The sequence below is a fragment of the Sciurus carolinensis genome, chromosome 9 (genome assembly GCF_902686445.1).
Source record: "Sciurus carolinensis chromosome 9, mSciCar1.2, whole genome shotgun sequence".
In the NCBI taxonomy this organism is placed as follows: Eukaryota; Metazoa; Chordata; class Mammalia; order Rodentia; family Sciuridae; genus Sciurus; species Sciurus carolinensis.
In genome coordinates this window covers 81326475-81344978 of record NC_062221.1, presented here as the reverse complement: position 1 = coordinate 81344978, position 18504 = coordinate 81326475, and the positions used below count along the sequence as shown (strand labels likewise).

General features: G+C 34.3%; 1 protein-coding gene across 2 annotated transcripts in view; it reads left to right on the top strand.

Annotated features, from left to right (window-relative positions):
* Positions 1 to 18504, top strand: part of Nectin3 (nectin cell adhesion molecule 3) — a 144835-nt gene that overhangs the window by 34045 nt on the left and 92286 nt on the right. Inside the window, exons 1-3 of one of the 2 annotated variants that reach the window (XM_047564581.1) lie at positions 11611 to 11653; positions 12618 to 12959; positions 18035 to 18331. In XM_047564581.1, the coding sequence (XP_047420537.1) occupies positions 11626 to 11653; positions 12618 to 12959; positions 18035 to 18331 (667 nt within the window). In that variant the 5' untranslated portion in view covers positions 11611 to 11625. Of the gene's footprint in view, positions 1 to 11610; positions 11654 to 12617; positions 12960 to 18034; positions 18332 to 18504 lie in introns of those variants that run through there. The other variant, XM_047564580.1, reaches the window with a different exon arrangement.

Here is an 18504-nt window from a genome sequence, read left to right as displayed (position 1 = left end):
GGAGGAAAAGTTTATTTGGGATCAAGGTTTCAGGGATCTCAGTTCATAGATGATGACTCCATTGCTCTGGGCCCAAGATGAGGCAGAACATCATGGGGGAGAGGCCCAGCTGAGGAAAGCCACTTAGCTTATGGTGGGGTCAGGGAGCAGAGAGGAAGTGGGAAGGGGCCACAGGGAGACTTAGCCTTCTGGGCAAGCCCCTAGTGATCCACCTCCAGTTACAGTTACCACCTAGTCAGTACATTCAGTTGGGAGTGACTGATTGTTACAGCTGTCATAATCCAGTTATTTCATTTCTGAATGTTTCTTCATTAATAGGAGCTTTGGGGAAAATCTGTCTCACAGTCTAAACCATAACCCTCAGGACTGTCTGCCTATATTTAATTTCTTTGTTTCTATGCTGTGGTCTTGAAATTCTCTTCATGTGGTCAGCTAAGGCCAGTTCCAGTGCTCACTTGGTTTATTGTTTCTCAGTGCAGTTTCTTGGTATCTTCAGGGGATTGGTTCCAGGACCTCTCTTTCATCCCCTCACAGATACCAAAATTCAGATGCTCAGGGCTCATATATAGAATGGTAGAGTATTTGCATATAACCTACACTTGTCTTTTTGTATACTTTAAATCATTTTTAGAGTATTTATCCTACCTAATACTGTATAAATAGGTATTCTATTGTTTGGGAAATAATGACAAGAAAAATAATCTGTACATGTTTAGTACACATGGAACCATTATAAGACTAACTACATATTACACAAATGAGAAGTAAGGCCAACAATGACCAGTGAGTTCTAGGGAGACACAGAGTCATCTATGAAGTGGTAGGAGGTACTGCAGGTTACACCTGCACATCACTTCACATGTTTTCAGTGAAGTGCTTGGTGCAGGGTAGTCAAACTTCCTTTTTGTAACCTGGAATTTTTTCCTGTTTTATATTTTCTGTCTATAAATGTAGGACTTGTGAGTGGATACAGGGGGCAGACTGTACTTTGTTGCTTGTTGATCATTGTCTTGAATGCTTGTTTTAGACAGGAGGATGGATGAATCTTGTAATTTTTTTTTTTTTTTTTTTTGGTTTGGAAGCAAAAGTCCTTGTTCTATTTTAAATCTTTTCCAATCAGACTTTTACCTTCACCACTCTACCAAAAGAGTTTCTGAAATTAATGGTTTAGGTTCTCTTTTTGACCTGTTAACAGCATTTGTAATAATTTATCACTCTTTTTTAAGTTCTTTCTTAATTTATCACTCTTTTTTAAGTTCTTTCTTCACTTATTCTGTGTTTTCACATACTTCTGGTTCTCTTTCTTCTTCCTTGGCCATTCATTTTCCATCTTTGTTGAATTTTGTTCTACTTCCAAATCTTTAAATGTTTTTAGTACATTTCAGATGCTTTTCTTAATACCGCATTTCTCTTTGCTATTAATACTCTATAGATGAGTTCATCCTGTCTCATGACTTCATAAAATTTTTATCTGTTGATTACTCTAAATTTGTATCTCAAATCCATCACTTTCTCCAGAACAGCATGCTTTCACATATCTGCCTGCTTATTCAGTGTATTCATTGAGTTCTTCTTCACCTCAACACTTAAAATATTCCACTTACTAGTTCTCATTTGGATAAATGGAACTCCATCATTCCACTTGCTCAGACCGGAAAAAAAAAAAAAAAAAAAAAAAAGTGGTAATTGACTTCTCTGTTTCTTTCAAACCCTGCTGTTCATTCTATCAGCAAATCTTGTTTGCTGAGCTTCTGTTACAGGATGAAGGCCTGCTGTGAAACTGAGGTAATGTGGAGTTTCCCCCTTTACCCCAATTTCTGCAGTCATGCCAGAAAGGTTTCAGACATATTGCTTAGAGTAACAGGCACGGGTTTATTAGAAGGCATAGTAGAAGGGAAAAGGGGATACTCTCAAGGCACAGAGTAGGTCCTTTCAGAGAGAAGGTTGGTCTGCGTCTCTTGCCCTCCAGTTTTATTGGAGGTCCCAGGAAAGTTTCCAGAGAGTCCTGCCTAAGTTTTCCTCTTGACTTTTGACTGACTATAGGGTGACATCAGGCTTTTAAATCCCCAGTGCCATGACACTTCTACATCACTTTGGTCCATGCCAACTGGTAGTAATTGTTACCTGTTCTTGCAGACTTTATGGTTAGGGGCAATTATACATATCTCCCTGAGTTCTGGGATCTGATCTGTGTAAGAGTCACCAAAGTTGCCCAATTCAGGGCAACTTGTGTTCTTTTTATTGGCACGTGGGCCTGCATTTCTCCTGCAGATAACAGATAGTTTGCTAAGAAATATAACACATCCTTTGGACTTCAACTAGGCAGAACTGCAGGAAAATTGCTTTTTAAAAGAGAAAGCATGTGGGGGTCTGCACAGTGGGCCAGTTTATAAATTTAATCCTTTAATCTCATGTTCCTAACCACTTGTGTCTGTCTGTTCCCTATCATTTTCAAAATGTAATTGTCCAGAACCTTACTTCTTAAGATTATTGTCTTGATTGCCCTATTTCAAACCCCATCTTCTCCTCTGTTAACATAATAGATTCCTAACTGGTATGTGTGGTTTAGTCTTGACTTTCCTGCTATTTTCCTAACAGAGCTGTATGGTCATTTTAAAAAATAGGTTAGAATGTCATATTTCTGCTAAAACTTCTCTAGTGGTTTCCCATCTTATTCAGGATTAAAGGCAGTTCTTAAAATGACCTGCATGGTCCTTGCTATCTCTGTGCCTTCATCTCCTGTCATTCTTCCTCTCACTTGCTTCACTCCAGGGTCACAAAAAGGCCTTTTCTTCTCCCTCACTTTTTTTTTTTTAAACTCTGCTCCATTTTCATCTTAAAAAGGCCTTCTTTTATCACCCCTATCTTGAAAAACTACCCTATATCCACCCGAAAGTAATCCTTCTGTTTTAATTAGCTTTTTCATTGTTGTGATCAAAATACCCTAGAACAACCTAGAGGAGGAAGAGCTTATTTTGACTAGGAAGATATCAGAGGTCTCAGTCTATTGACACATTTATTGCTCTGGGCCCAAGGTGAGGCAGGGCATCTGGAAGAAGGATGCGGAAGAGGGAAGCTGCTGCACTCTTGGCAGCACTCTTGGCAGCAAGGAAGGAGGGAGTGGGGAGTTGAGAAGGGATCCCAGGGAAGATGCACCCTTTCAGGTCAAGACCCCAGTGACACACCTCCTTTAGCCACACCCCATCTGCGTACAGTTACTGCCCAGCCAGTGCATTCAAACTAGTATGGTTATAGATTGCATAATTGAACATTTTACCTCTGAGCATTATTAACGTTGTTTCACATGTGAGTTTTTAGGGGCACCATACAGTCCAAACCAAAACGTCCCCTTGTTTTATTTTTCTCCAGAGTTCTTACTATTTTATATATTTTTACTTTCTTTGCAGTTGTTTCCAACATTCAGTGTAAACCTCACAATGGCAGAAACATCTGTACCACACTGTTCCCAGCACCTGTAATAGTACCTGGCACAAAGTTAAGTGCGTCATATATACTGAATGAATGGTTGGTTTTCTCAACCAAATTAAGCTAATGTGACCCAGGTTTCTCCTTAGAATGCAGAATAAAACATCCTGTAATTCCAGAATTATGTTTTATAGTTAGGACATGAGAAGAGATTCTTCTGTACTCTAATACTATTTGAGTTGGGAGTTTTTAGTTTTTGTAGTAAGTTATTTACTCACTTGACTATTCCTTTATGCATATTCCTGTTTTGAGTATTGTTCGGGGATTTTGTTGAAAAGCCTTTATAAATTTTTGAAGTTGACATGACAAACATAAGTTTAAAATATTTCAAACTAATTATGCTGTGTTCCAGTGCTAAGTTTGATTCATCTAAAATATGCTTGTTGAAGTATGCCAAAGTTGTTGAGGACACCTAGATGCTGTTTTATTACTAGTTTCTTGAACATATGTACTGATTTTAGTAGTTGCCTCACAAAATTATTCTAAGAGTTTCAAAGTATCCATATTTCAAAGTTGTATTTGTTATTTGTAGTTGGACACAGACTGTAATAAATGTTTAATTTGTTGGGTATTTACATATATATATACTTTGTAGAGCTTAATGATAGGTGACAGACAGACATAGCTGTGAGAATTGAGGTTTAGGGAATAATTCTATAGACTGGTCTTGTAAGCGCAAAAGATGGGAAGCAGACCTCAAAGGGTTCAGAGAAGCCTTTATTCCTTTGCAGAAACTGGTGCCGTTGGGACCCATTTTCCGGATGGGAAAATCAGTTACAGAGGGGATTTTAGTTTTATAGGGTACAATGATGTAATCATTGGGAACTGTGTATGTGCAGTTTTGATAGTCGGGGACTATTGAACAGGTTAAAACTTTAATTTAGGAAAGTAGTTGTAAAAAGGTTGAAACTCACTGTTGTCTGAGGAGATAAGAGTCCAGATCCCAGGGATGAGCACTCAAATCTTGTCCATTGGTATTTGCTGTGCTTCTGTTTAGGACTAATTTGCCATGGGGGAAGGTCATGGTTTAGGGCCTAGCATTCAGTATCTGCCCTTTCCCCCAGGGCCCATTGTTTCTTGGATAGTTTCCCTTCCTCCTCCTGAACCCCTTTGGGGGCTATGTTGCAGGAATATTATTTTCCATAACCTTTTTTTGTTTTTTTAAAGGCAGCTTACCTTTGGCCCTGTCCTGTTGTAAATTGATAGGATATGCTACATTTTTAGCACATAACCCGTTATCTGAAGGAGAAATGGAACCCAAAGACTTATCCCTGCCAATAAGAACAACACAAGTTACCCTGAAACAGGGAAAGTACTTTTATTACCTTTATACTGGCCAAAGATCCAGGACTCAAGAAAACAGGATTTCACAAGTTCAGCTCCTCCTTAGTCTCTGAAGCACTTCCTTATCACAACAAAAGGGAGGGAGACTTCCTAGGGCTAAGATCAGAGCAGGGGGAGGGTTTCCAAATTCAGCTACTTCATTCCCCTTACTCTCACCCTCTGAAAATACTTTCACCTCTGGAGATCTCTGAGATCTGTATTCTGCTGTACTGTGCATGTATCTTTCCTACTCATTTACCCAAATCAACTCATGCTTCTTACTTGTGCAACTCACTTGAAATCCTTCCCTGCAAGTATCTGCAGTATGTAGAACCAATCGCCTGCCTTGCTTTCCTGCAGCTGCTTTCCAGAGTCACATCTCTGTGGGCCTGAAATGCTGATGCTTACCATTTCTTGTTCATAGCTGTGGAAATGGGACTGGAAAGGGAACTGCTGCCATTTTATTCATACTTTTCATTTCAAACACTTTACCGTAATCTCCAATATAAATTTGAATTTTTAATTTTTAAAAAATAATTCAGAGTAGTTATAGAATATAAGACTTTGTATTTTCTTTTCTGTCACAAGTTTCTTCTTAGATATATGTTTCCAAATGCTTTGTATTCTCTGTACATCCTATAAATACTGAACGATCATTCAAATGTACTTGAAGACTTCAGAGAGTTATGTTTTTGTCATAGTGTTTTCATGGACCTACAGGTAGGGGAAGAAACACTCCTATTCTTTAAAAGAATAATTAGTTTAATTAATTAGCTAATGATATAAAACTAACTTGTAAATCAAGTAAACAAAGCAGAAATGGCATGTTTTAACATGGTTTCCCTTGACTCCTAGGGTGAACAGTAGCCTGGAACAGCTTATGACCTGGTTAGAATTCTTGGTAGATAGAGAATGATCCAGTTCTTTGCACTTCCTTAATCTCTTAGGATTCCAGATTTATATCATGAATAATGATGAACTTCAGGTCTTTTGTAACAAACATGTCTCAAAGACCTTTTGCTCTTTAGATAAACTCAGTTTTATATTGGAAAGCAGAGGAAGGAAACAGGCTTAAGATTTTGGGAGTCCCTCAAAAGCGAGGCATTCTGATAGGGAGTTTTTTTGGTGGTCAGGTACTAGAGATTGAACCCAGGGGTGCATAACCACCGAACCACATCCAAAGCCCCTTTTTATACTTTATTTTGAGACAGCATCTTGCTAAGTTGCTGAGGCTGGCATTGAACTTGAAATCTTCCTGCCTCAGCCTCCTGAGCTTCTGGGATTATGGGCATGCACCACTTCATCCAACAGGAGTTTGGTTTAAGACCTACAATAAAAAAAATCTTTTCCTCCAATTTTAAGATTTCAAGGAGTAAATCTTATTTACAAGTAGTCTTTAACTTTTTAATTTGGGCCTGGAATGGAAATGTTTTAGACTTTTTTATTTGCAAGCAACAGAACTCTATTTAACTAAACTGCAAAAGTAATATCATAGAAACTCACAGAATCTAAGGTAGAACCAAACTATATAAGTACTTGAAAAGTAGTACAAAGCCTTGCTCAAAGACTTAAGTGTTGAAACAAAGAAAACTTATAAAAATTACTCAGAATATTTTTGTAGAAAAATCAGAAAGTAAAAAATCAGATATTAGCTCCTAGAAATTAATGTAAAAAAATCTGATAGTTACATTAGTATCTTTTTACTAGTAAAACCAAATACTTTTTTTATGGGTAAATTTTGACTATACATAATAGTGAGATTTGTTCTGACATATTCATACATCATGCAAAATAATTTGGCCACTTTTGTTCCCCAGTACCTCCCTTTCCTTTGCACCCCTGCCTTCCTGTATACTTTGCTGGTCTTCTAGTTTCATGAGACTCCTCTGCTTCTCTCTTTTTATCCTTTATGAATTCCACATGAGAGAAAACATGACTTTACTTTCTGAGTCTGACTTATTTTGCTTAATGTTGTCAAGTTTCATCCATTTTCCTGCAGGTGACATAATTTTGTCTTTCTTTATGTCTGAGTAAAACTGCGTGTGTATATACCACATTTTTGATCTGTTGGCAGACATCATGGCTGGTTCCATAACTTAGCCATTGTGAATTGCACTGCCATAAACTTGGGTATGCATGTATCATATACTAACTTCAATTCTTTTAAAACCAAACGCTTTTTAATAAAATATCAATTTATAAATTTTGAAAGATTCTTGCATTTTGTCAGGAATTTTTTTTCTGTTCAACTCAATGAACCTTTTTTCTTAGTGGTTTTGCTTTTGAATGTTGTAGGCACACCTTACAGGTACAGACAGACACAGGTTGAAAGTGATGGAAATTGATATATTGTGTGAATGGAGCCCAAGAACAAGCAGAAGTAGCTATTCTCATATATGACAAGGCAGATTTCACAAATTAATCAGAAGAGACAAAGTAGGTAGCTTAATATTGATAAAGGGAATAGTCCAACAAGAAGATAAAATAACAATAAATATTTATGCCCCAAACGTGGGTTCCTCTAATTATATATGAGACACTACTTAAATTGAAATGTCAGACCCCAGTACAATAATATTAGGTAATTTCAACACACCTCTTTTACCATTAGATAGGTCATCCAGACATAAACTCAGCAAAGACTCTTTGGACATGAAAAATATTATTAATCAAATGGACCTAACAGACACCTATAGAATATTTCATCCAACAACAGCTGAGTACACTTTCTTCTCAGCATCTCCTGGAACCTTCTGTAAAACAGATTAAATTTTAAGCCACAAAGCAACTTTGAACAACAACAACAACAAAATAGATATAATCCTTGCATATTATCAGATAATATGACAAAATCTTACAGAACTATATAAACATATGGAGATTGAACAGTACTTTTTTGATGAGTGGGTGATAGAAGAAATCAAAGGAGAAATTACAAAATTCTTAAACTGAAATGAAAATAGTGGCATAATATACCAGAACATCTGGGACACCATGAATGCTGTTATAAGAGGAAAGTTTATAGCTCTGAATTTCTACAGAAGAAAATCAGGTCCCAAATAAACAACCTAATGTTCATCTGAAGACCCTTGGAAAAAAACAGACCAATAACAAAACCAGTAGAAGGAAGGAAATAATTAAGATCAGAGACAAAATCAATGAACTTGAGAATAAAAAAAATAGAAAGGATTGATGAAACAACAGTTTGTTCTTTGAAAAGATCAACAAAATTGATAAGTCCTTAGCTAAACTAACCAAAAGAAAGAGAAGGGTGGAATCAAATGCTTTTTGTTATTATATTTTTTAATTTGAAAAAATTACAGCAGTTAAACATATACTCCAGTTCTGGTAGTTTAGTGAACTTGTTTTGTTCTATTGATAAAATAATTTAAATTGACATTTAAAATATATTTCTTGAAGCTTAAAACATGGTTTTCAAGTGTTATTTTTACTTTTATTTTGCTTTTCGTACAGCCAGATATTCAGCTTGTTTTTCATAGTTGCTGGTATTTTCTGAAAAATCAAAATAAGTTTGTTCCTTTAAAAACAAAAAAAGAGCAAAAACCCATATAAAAAATTAGAAATGAAAAAGGAGAAATCTCCATAGACATTTCATAAATCCAGGGTATCATATTACGGACTATTTTTGAAACTTACATTCCAATAAATTGGAAGACCTAGAAGAAATGAATGTATTTCTAGACAAATAAGATGTGCCAAAACTGAATCAAGAGGACCCAGAAAACCTAAACAGACCAGTAACTTGTAATGAGATATAATCAGTAATAAAAAGCATTCCAACAAAGAAAAGCCCAGGACCAGATGAATTTTCACCTGAATTCTGCCAAACCTTTAAAGAAGAACTCTAATGCAAATACTCTTCAAATTATTCAGTAAACTAGAAAGGGATAGAACTCTTCCAAATTCCTTCTTGAAGCCAGTATCACATTCATACCAACACCAGATAAGGACACTTCAAAGAAAGAAGAGTACAGACCAATATCATTGATGAACTTAGATGTAAAAATACTTAATAAAACATTAGCAAGTTATGTTCAACATCATAGTAAGATTGTACATCATGACCAAGTTGGTTTTATTCTAGAGATGCACAAATGGTTGGATATATGCAAATCAGTAAATGTAATTCATCACATAAATTGAATCAAGGACAGAAATCATGTAGTAATCCCAAACTACAAAATTCAGTACCCATTCATGATAAAAGCACTGAACAACCTGGGATAGAAGGTACCCTACCTTAACATCATAAAGGTTTATATTGACAAACCCCAAACTAACTTTATAATAAATAAAAAAGATTCTTTTAAATTGATGGGTCAGTCTATTTTGGTTTTCCTTCCTGTGTTCAAATATTGCCTTAGTATTGGTAGCCCTCTAGGCTGTGGTTTTTCTGGAATGTAAGGTGATATAATTAGCAGTATTCTTTCCAGGTTATTTTAATACTACGTATCTAGTCCACTTGGGTTCCTGTAACAAAATACAACACACAGTATGTAACAAAATATTACACAAAGTAAATAGCCCAACTTTTGTTTCTCCCATTTCAGAAGGTTTGGAAGTCCCAAAATACAAGTACAAGCAGATTCAGTTCCTGATAATATCTGTCTTTCTGGATTGCATATAGTTTCCATCTCAGTGTCCTCAGAGAGGAGCAAGCCCTGGTCTCTCTTCTTTTCTGTAGGAGGACACTAATCCCGTCACAGGATAGACACCCTCATAACCTCTTCTAAACCTAATTACCATGTAAAGGCCTCACCTCTACATACGTTGGATGATAAGTCTTCAGTATATGAATTTGGTCGTGGTAGTGCACAAAAAGTTTAGTCTCTTAACCCACCTCTTTGAGTATCTCCACCTAATAGGAATGTTTTTATTTTTATTTTTTAGTTAGTTTTTTAGTGTGGAAATTACAACTTTATCAATGATCCTGACATAAAAGAACCTAAAGAAGGCTGGGATTGTAGTTCAGTGGTAAAGTGTTTGCCTGCATTTATGAGGCACTGGGTTTGATCCTTAGCACTACATAAAAATAAATAAATAAAATAAAGGTATCAGGTTCATCTACAACTAAAAAATAAATTGAAATTAAGTACCTAAAGAAAAAAGGAAGTCCCTCTTTAATTTTCAGTAGTTCTATTCTCTAGGGATAATAATTAGTGTTATCTGAAAGAATATACAAAAAGTCATTGCCTATATATACAGGCAATGTGTAACAAATTTTTTTACCTTTAGGTCTTCAGTTGATCTGTGTGTGTGTTTTCAGATAGTTAGCTCTTGTTGTTTTAGTATTTTATGACTAATTCACTATTCCCCCCTCAAACAAATTAAAATGAATATTAACCTTATTTTATATCTTACCCCATGATACGCATCAGTCTCTGTGTACTTTTGATTATTTTTATAGTACTGAATTACAAATTTTTTATTAATTTCACTTTAATATTTCTTGTCCCTTGCACTAGTTCTTTGTTTCTCAAGTATTTCTTGGCTATTACATCTGGCTCATATTTTCATATTTTTTAAATTAGTATTTTCACTGGTCTTGCATAGAATTTGTATATCAATCTGGGAAGAACTGACATTTTTAAGGTTTTTTCATCTGGCAACATGGCATAGCTTTCATTTACTTAAGTCAGTCAGGTTTATAGTTTCTTCACAAGTTTATTAATGGATATTGAGTATAGTTATGGTTTACAAATACTAATTAAACTTTTTTTTGCAAAAAACAAAGTTATTACCTATTATAACATTTTGGTTATATGATCCATATATATTTTGCATATGTTTATAAGCAACCAAATTACTGGTTTTCATAGCCTGTTACTTGACCTTGGTTTTAGGTTTTTCGGTTAGTAATACTTTCTGTTTCTTTATAATAACCGTTTTCTGTTTCTTTTTCTTAATTTGTTACACTGGTTTGAATTTGTTTTCATTTGAACAGGGGGAATGACAGTGATGATAGTGAACAATCCTGTCATGATCTTTTTTTTTTAATGGCCTTGCCTCTTTTTATAATTTTAGTGTGATGATTGCCATGTTTGAAAAGTTTGCTATATTATTAAGAATCCTTTGTCAGATTTTTTAAAAACCTGATAGTGAATATTTTATTAATCACTTTTATTAATATTCATGCAACTGCTTTTTCATGAGTTTGCATATTTTCTGGTTTAATACCAGACTTACGATAACTTGCTGTAATACATTAGAATACTACCACATTTTATATGTCGTGGATTAATGATTAATTATCTATACTTGAAAGCTGATAGAGAATGATAGTGAAATCATGGGAACCTCAAATATTTTGGAGCAGTAGTTAAAAAACCAACATTCTTTCTTTGATAGCTGTTAAGTGTAGTCAGTGAAAATTGTCACTTCCTTTCTATAACCTAAATGGTTAAGTTTGTCCTCTAATCTACTTTTACATTTTTTCCCTCCAAAATAATAATGGAGGGAAATAATAATGTGAAATGTTTTAGTTGTTGAGAACTGTTTGAACATGTTTAAACACATTTTTTATTATCTTGTGATGCCTTATGCATTTTTTTATATATATATATATATATGTGTGTGTGTGTGTGTGTGTGTGTATTTACAAGTTCTAATTTAGTTTTTAAAAGTATTGTTCAATGTTTACACATTTTTCATTTTTGAGTACATATTTTGGTTTCCTTCTTAATTTTTGTTTCTTTTGCTAGGCAACACATGTGAGTGGTAAACTCTTCAAGGACCTACTATGTATGTTCTAATATACTTGTTAATGAACTAATATCTTGATTGACTGTAGTATTCATGAATGTTAGTCTTCCCTCAAAACAGTGTAAGTTTTGTTCCATTGCTTTTAGGAAGGAAATAAATATTATATGAAAAAAAGTTTGATGTTATTTTAACTTTTACTTATGGACTTTTTTTTCATACTGAAAAGAAAAAATAGATTTCACATTTATATAAACATTTCTTCATTATTTTATGAAAATTGGTCTATCTTGAAAGATCTTTTTTATAGTAATTTTTAATATAGGAATTCTCTGAAAGAAGATACTTCTGTTATATTTGGTTCGAAAGGTCTTATATGAATAAATTATTTATTATTGTATAAAAAATTACCCTAGTCTGGCACGGTGGCATACACCTGTAATCCCAGTGACTTGGAGGCTGAGACAGGAGGATCACTATTTCAAAACCAGCCTCAGCAAAAGCGAGGTACTAAGCAACTCAGTAAGATCCTGTCTCTAAATAAAATACAAAATAGGCTGACTGAATGTCCCAGAGTTCAAACCCTGGTACCAAAAAAAAAAAAAAAAAAAAGCCCTAAAACTTAGTAACTTTAAAACAACATCTGCTTATTATCTTTCAGTTTCTGTGGGTCAGGAATCTAGGCACAGTTCAGCAGGATCTTCTACTTTAGAATCTCATGGGAATGTAAAGTGTCAGATAGGTCTGGATTCTCATGTAAGAATGCTTTACTGGGGAAGGATCTACTTCCAAGCTTGGTCCCATATTAGTGCTTTTTTTCACAGCAATATATGTTGGCGAGTATTTAGCTTGATTGATATTCATTGTTTGACTCTTATATCCAGCCCAGAGAATATCTTACTCTTTTCAGTCCTTTTTGGTTTTCAGTCATAAGAAAGAGAGAGAGAGAGAAGAGAGAAGGAGAAGGTGGGGAGGGGAAAAGGGAGGGAGAGAGATGGTGAATCTGTGAAAAGGGGAAAAAGGGAGGGAGAAGACACCACAGGTTAGTGTAACTTCTAACAGCTCTATTATGTGTTTTTCCCCTATAGGTGCCTTAGCTGGACCAATTATTGTGGAGCCACATGTCACAGCAGTATGGGGAAAGAATGTTTCATTGAAGTGTTTAATTGAAGTAAATGAAACCATAACACAAATTTCATGGGAGAAGATACATGGCAAAAGTACACAGACTATTGCAGTTCATCATCCTCAATATGGATTCTCTGTTCAAGGAGAATATCAGGGAAGAGTCTTGTTTAAAAACTATTCACTTAATGATGCAACAATTACTCTACATAACATCGGATTCTCTGATTCTGGAAAATACATATGCAAAGCTGTTACATTTCCACTTGGAAATGCCCAGTCCTCTACAACTGTAACTGTGTTAGGTAGGTGTGCTTGAATTGTGTATTTTGGTGATAGTGGTGAGGGTTATGATACAAATATTTTCAAAATTTTAAAATGTTTGAAATTATCTTCAAATTTAGATTTTAAGTAAAATAATTCAAATGTGATTTCTTAAGTTTTGTCTTAAACATTTCTAGGATCTCTTATCTTTTAAAATATTAGTATCTGTCCATCTATCTGTATAATTCTACATTGGTTTAGCTTTTCACTTCTTTCATGAAAGATAATGTTTTAATTATACTAGAAACTGTTTCTGTGATATTTGTTTCTGTTACTACCCCTCACATTTTTTTAACTTTGAAATAATTACCATCTTATTTAGGTTTTTCTGTTTTTCTTTTCAGTGACTAATTGTGACTTCTTGGAGCCTTCTGGCACTTTGTTTCAGTTTTTCACATCAAATTTTATTCTGGCTATTGTGGATTTGGATAGCTATTTGAATCTTGTGATATTGCTCACAATAAATAGATAGGAGATACCCATTTCCTATCAGATAACTGATAAAATTTATGGTGAAATTTTGAATAACCTTATTAGCATTAAGATAACCACTTGCAGAAGAATATTAATTCAGAAACACTGCTGAGTATTTTTGGAATAATGCAGTAAGGATCAAGGAGTAATAGCAGTTGGTTGCTTACATGGAAATAGTCTGCTTAAATCTTTCCTCAAAAAGACTGTTCAGCTGCTAGGAGTTTGGTTAACTGATAGCTTTCCCTAAAGTTAATTAGAATTTCTGATATATAACACTCATACAATAAATATTATATGAGTAAGGTGTAAGAATGAATTTGGCAAATATGGTAGTTAAGAAATGTTTTGTAGAATAGGTAGTTGTGTTAGTCTTCAAATGATTGGTTAACTGATAGCTTTCCCTAAAGTTAATTAGAATTTCTGATATATAACACTCATACAATAAATATTATATGAGTAAGGATAAGAATGAATTTGGCGAATATGGTAGTTAAGAAATGTTTTGTAGAATAGGTAGTTGTGTTAGTCTTCAAATGATGGGCAGTTTTTATGTATGGGTTAAAATGAAAGACTAGAGAGGTGTTATTCTAGAATTGATGAGGCAGGGCAGAGAGGCAGAAAACTGTACATTAAAGCAAAAATTTTCTTACTTCCCACTATTGAATTTTGGGGTAAGAATTCTTCATTGAGGTGAGCTGTCCTATCCATTGTAGACTATTTGGAAGCATCACGACGACCCTTAACTTACTAAATGCCAGTAGCTTTTCCTCAGTTGGGACAACTCAGAATGTCACCAGTATCCTTTTGGAAAGATGCCAGGGTGATGGAAATCATCCCCTTTGAAAACTCTGCATTAGTGGAACACTGAAAAAGTAATGCATTGTTTTCAAAATATTTGTATAGAGAACAAAAATTTTCAAGTCTTGAGAGGTATAGAGTAGGAGCTAATTAAAGTAACTTGAATATTAGACTGACATAATACTAGAAATATAATCTTAGTATATAATAGTTGTGCTGCTTCTCCCCTGCCTCTTCTACCTTCAGATCTTTGCTGGGTTCATGAGCCAGCAGCACTTGGGAGCTTATTAGGAATACAGAATTTCACACCTCTCTCAGAATTACTGAACAATAATTTTCACTTTAACAAGACCCTCTAATGATTTGCATCCAAAGTAGTTTGAGAAACACTACTGTGACATTCCTCTCACCTCATTTAGAGGGATGACTAACTTATAGAAGACTTGACTTAATAGAGTCAAGTAGTGAAAGTTGTGATTTAGGAAGATCAGTCTGGGATAGATTAATATGAAGAGATCCTAAAATCATACTGTTTTGGCCATGAGGCTATGAAGACTCATATTAATTTTCCAATTTCTGCCACTTGAGTGAAGAAGGGCAATATTACTAAGGAATAAATGGTAAAATTTGATAACTGATTGACCAATATAAGAAACAAGGGAAGTTTGAACAGTAACAGATTTTGAAACTTGCTGATGGAACAAATTGTTGCTATTAATTGAATGGGCTCATCTGAATTTCAAACAGGTATTGAGAAGCTGGACTGAATAGTTCAGCATTAGGTTTATTAAGTTTGAGGATATATACAGGCAAATACCTGTTGGTAGTTGGAAACTGAGGAGCCAAGACTTGTAGTAAAATTGGAGAAAATTTGGAATCATATGGGCAATATTAGTTATTGAAGTTCCAAGATGAATATAGAACAGGCCCGCGAGTGATAATTAGAGTAAGAGGTTGGAAGAAATATGGATAAAGAGTTTAGGGAGAGCTTTGAGACAAGGCATAATACTATTATTCATATCAAGAGAAGAAAAGTTGTTAAGAAAGCATTACTTTAGAAGACTTTTCTGCAGTGAGAATTAAGCCCTACAGAAAATGTTTTTTTAGTTTTTCTAAATGTGGAATATAGCTAGTATTATTCTAAATGCATAACTTAGAAGTTAATTCATTACTTAGAGTAGCTGGTTTAAGGCATTAGGACTTAATTCTTTTGAACTAATTGGGAAGAACTGTTTTGATGTATCACATTCCAGAAAGTTATCCAAAAGAAGTGGCCATGTATAAGTCTATAGATTAGGTGGTCTTTGGTAACATTAGAGTTTTGGTGGAGTGGTTGTGTCAGAAACCAAATTAAAGGAATGTAGTATAACAAAAATTTTAGGAACATTGAACAACAAGTGCCCCACAGTAGAATGATTGTAATATTAATTGGTTACTTCCTCTTGATGTAATATTATGTAGTTGCTCAAGTTATAGTTGAGAAGAAATGAGGCATAAAATTATTCATGCAATAAATTCATCTATATAAGAACTAGAAATAGAAACAGAGAAGGAAACAAATATCATAATGATCATTTTTAGGATATTATAGTTGTAGGTAATTCTCCCCTATTTCAATAATACTGGTTTTGCTGTTAAAAAATTGACTTCCATTGCCGAATATGATGGCGTAACAGGGCTTGAATTCATTCTCTTTTCTCTGGAACAAGAAAATCAGGCAAATATTGAACAGTTTTTAATCACTGGGTAATAAGCAATATAGGGCTCTGATCTATGAAAGATGTAGAAGAATAAGGTGAGCCCCCACAATTGCTCTAGCTTCCTCTGTAGTCAGTTTCCAAGCCATAGCTCAGTGTTGAGAAAAGTGGAAGGATGGGGGTGGGTGGGGATGGACAGAAAGAAGAAAAGAATGAGAGAAAGGTGGAAAGTTCCCTCCTTGGTAGCATTTTTTACATAGTCAGACGAAGCAACAACAAACTGCTTGACAGAGAAGAGTCACTACCCAGAGAATTTAATGTGATGAAGCGAACTTTAGAAAACCAGTAAAAATAACTAGGAGATGGGTGCCCTTAAGAAAAAAATAAGGAACATAATTTAAAGCTGACTTTAAAATAAATGTTTTAAGTTCCCCAAAGAGAAAAGGAGGTTTCTATTAATGATGGCATAAGTTAACAGACCAACCTTCTCAGTGAGTGTGAAATACAAAAACAAAACAAAACAAAAAAAACTTAGAAACTTCAAAGAAGTATTATAGTGAGAAATATAACTAGGTCAAAATTTAGTAGAAGGTGTAAATGTAGAATTTAGTGCTTTAAACTGCATTCAACCTGGAGATACTTGACATTTCAGAAGAAACATCTGAGATGGTAAGATTTTGGGAACATTGAGAAGTGAAAGAGACTATGTCTGCTCAATTTGGCATGCCTAATTGTGCATCTGATATTCACTTTATACCCCAAACAATTACAGTCTCAGAATAGTAGTAAAATAGAAGTAAGACAGCCTTCTTTGTATATCTCTAGAACTGTATATTGAATTTAAGAAAATTGTAGTGATAGTGGTTTTTAGGAACTTGGCATAAGAAAACACAGATCTTTTTTGAAGGAAAGATATCTTTATTCTAGGCTTCCAATTATTTTTACACTAATTATTCAAGCAGAGGTCTACACAGTCTACTTGAATAACTCGGTTTATAAGTAAGGAATACTCCAAAAGTAGCAGCCTGCACAAAATAAGACAACAGAAACAGACCTGCCAAGACATAAGATGTTGGAATTATCAGAAATGGACTTTTAAACCATAGCACTTATTACACTTGGAGAAATGTCAATTTATAAATTTTCTGCAGAGAACAAGAAACAATGTCATATGATAGTTGACCTTAAAGTATAGAAATATGGTATTTCTTAGTACATTAAGTAATTTACTTTCAAAAGTAAATAAAAACTGATAAATTTTAGTTAAATTTGAATTAAAAACTTCATTAAAACACACCAGATTATATGTTACTCCAACTAGGACCTCATTCTTATGGATATACTATCATGTATGACTAAAAAGAACCTTTTACCAAAAAATAGATACCTCCCTCTACATTAATTCTGAAACTCTTATACCCAGAAAGCTCAGGAACATACCCAAGAGTTGTTGAGAGTGAATTTAAAGTATATCTTAGAAACCAAAGTAGTTGAACAAATTTAGCAACCCTAATCAGTTCTGTTAGGTAATATGAGAAGTTAAAGATTGAATGTTTAAAAGCCAGTGTGTTTTAAATGAAATTAATGAGTCACCCTCTAAGCCCAGGAAAGCATTTGTATGTATATTTAAAGAACTTTATTTTTCTTTTGCTTAGCATTTTAACTGTAGTCTCATTACTAGTAACATTTTAAAAAGTAAACTTTTTGCTATAGAATGAAGCACTATATATTAAAACTTTTTTTCAAAAGTTATTAATCTTATAAAAGAAATCTTATGAAAGAACTTATGAACAAGTTTGCAGAAATTTTTTGTTGCCTACTAATTTGGAGAGAAAAATGTACATCTCTGTCAGGGAGAGCCATCTTTGTAATGGTAGTATAAAATCTTGGCCTTTTGTTGTCGTAGCTGTACATCTTTTCTTGTTCTTCCATGAACTCAATTGATGTTGGCATTACCTAAAAGCCTTGTGTGTAGATTAGTTGTTCCAGAGCTTGTGAAATGTGTGTGGGTGTGTCTTGGAAGGATGTAACTATTTTCTTAACTGAAATTTAACTTACTTTTTTTTTTTCTTTTTTAATTTGAACAGTTGAACCCACTGTGAGCCTGATAAAAGGGCCAGATTCTTTAATTGATGGAGGAAATGAAACAGTAGCAGCCATTTGTATTGCAGCCACTGGAAAACCAGTTGCACATATTGACTGGGAAGGTGATCTTGGTGAAATGGAATCCACTACAACTTCTTTTCCAAATGAAACAGCAACAATTGTCAGCAAGTATAAGCTGTTTCCAACCAGATTTGCTAGAGGAAGGCGACTTACTTGTGTTGTAAAACATCCAGCCTTGGAAAAGGATATCCGATACTCCTTCATGTTAGATATACAGTGTAAGTAAAAGCTAATGTTTGCTTTTCAACTTGAGTCATGTATTTTATTTTTCTTCTTTTGACATGTTTCATCAAGCTCCTATTAAATTTGACTATGTAGTATTCAGATAATCCTATAGCTTTTCTTTGCTGACATTTTTTTCTCTTTGTTTTTGCTTATATTTACATGAAAA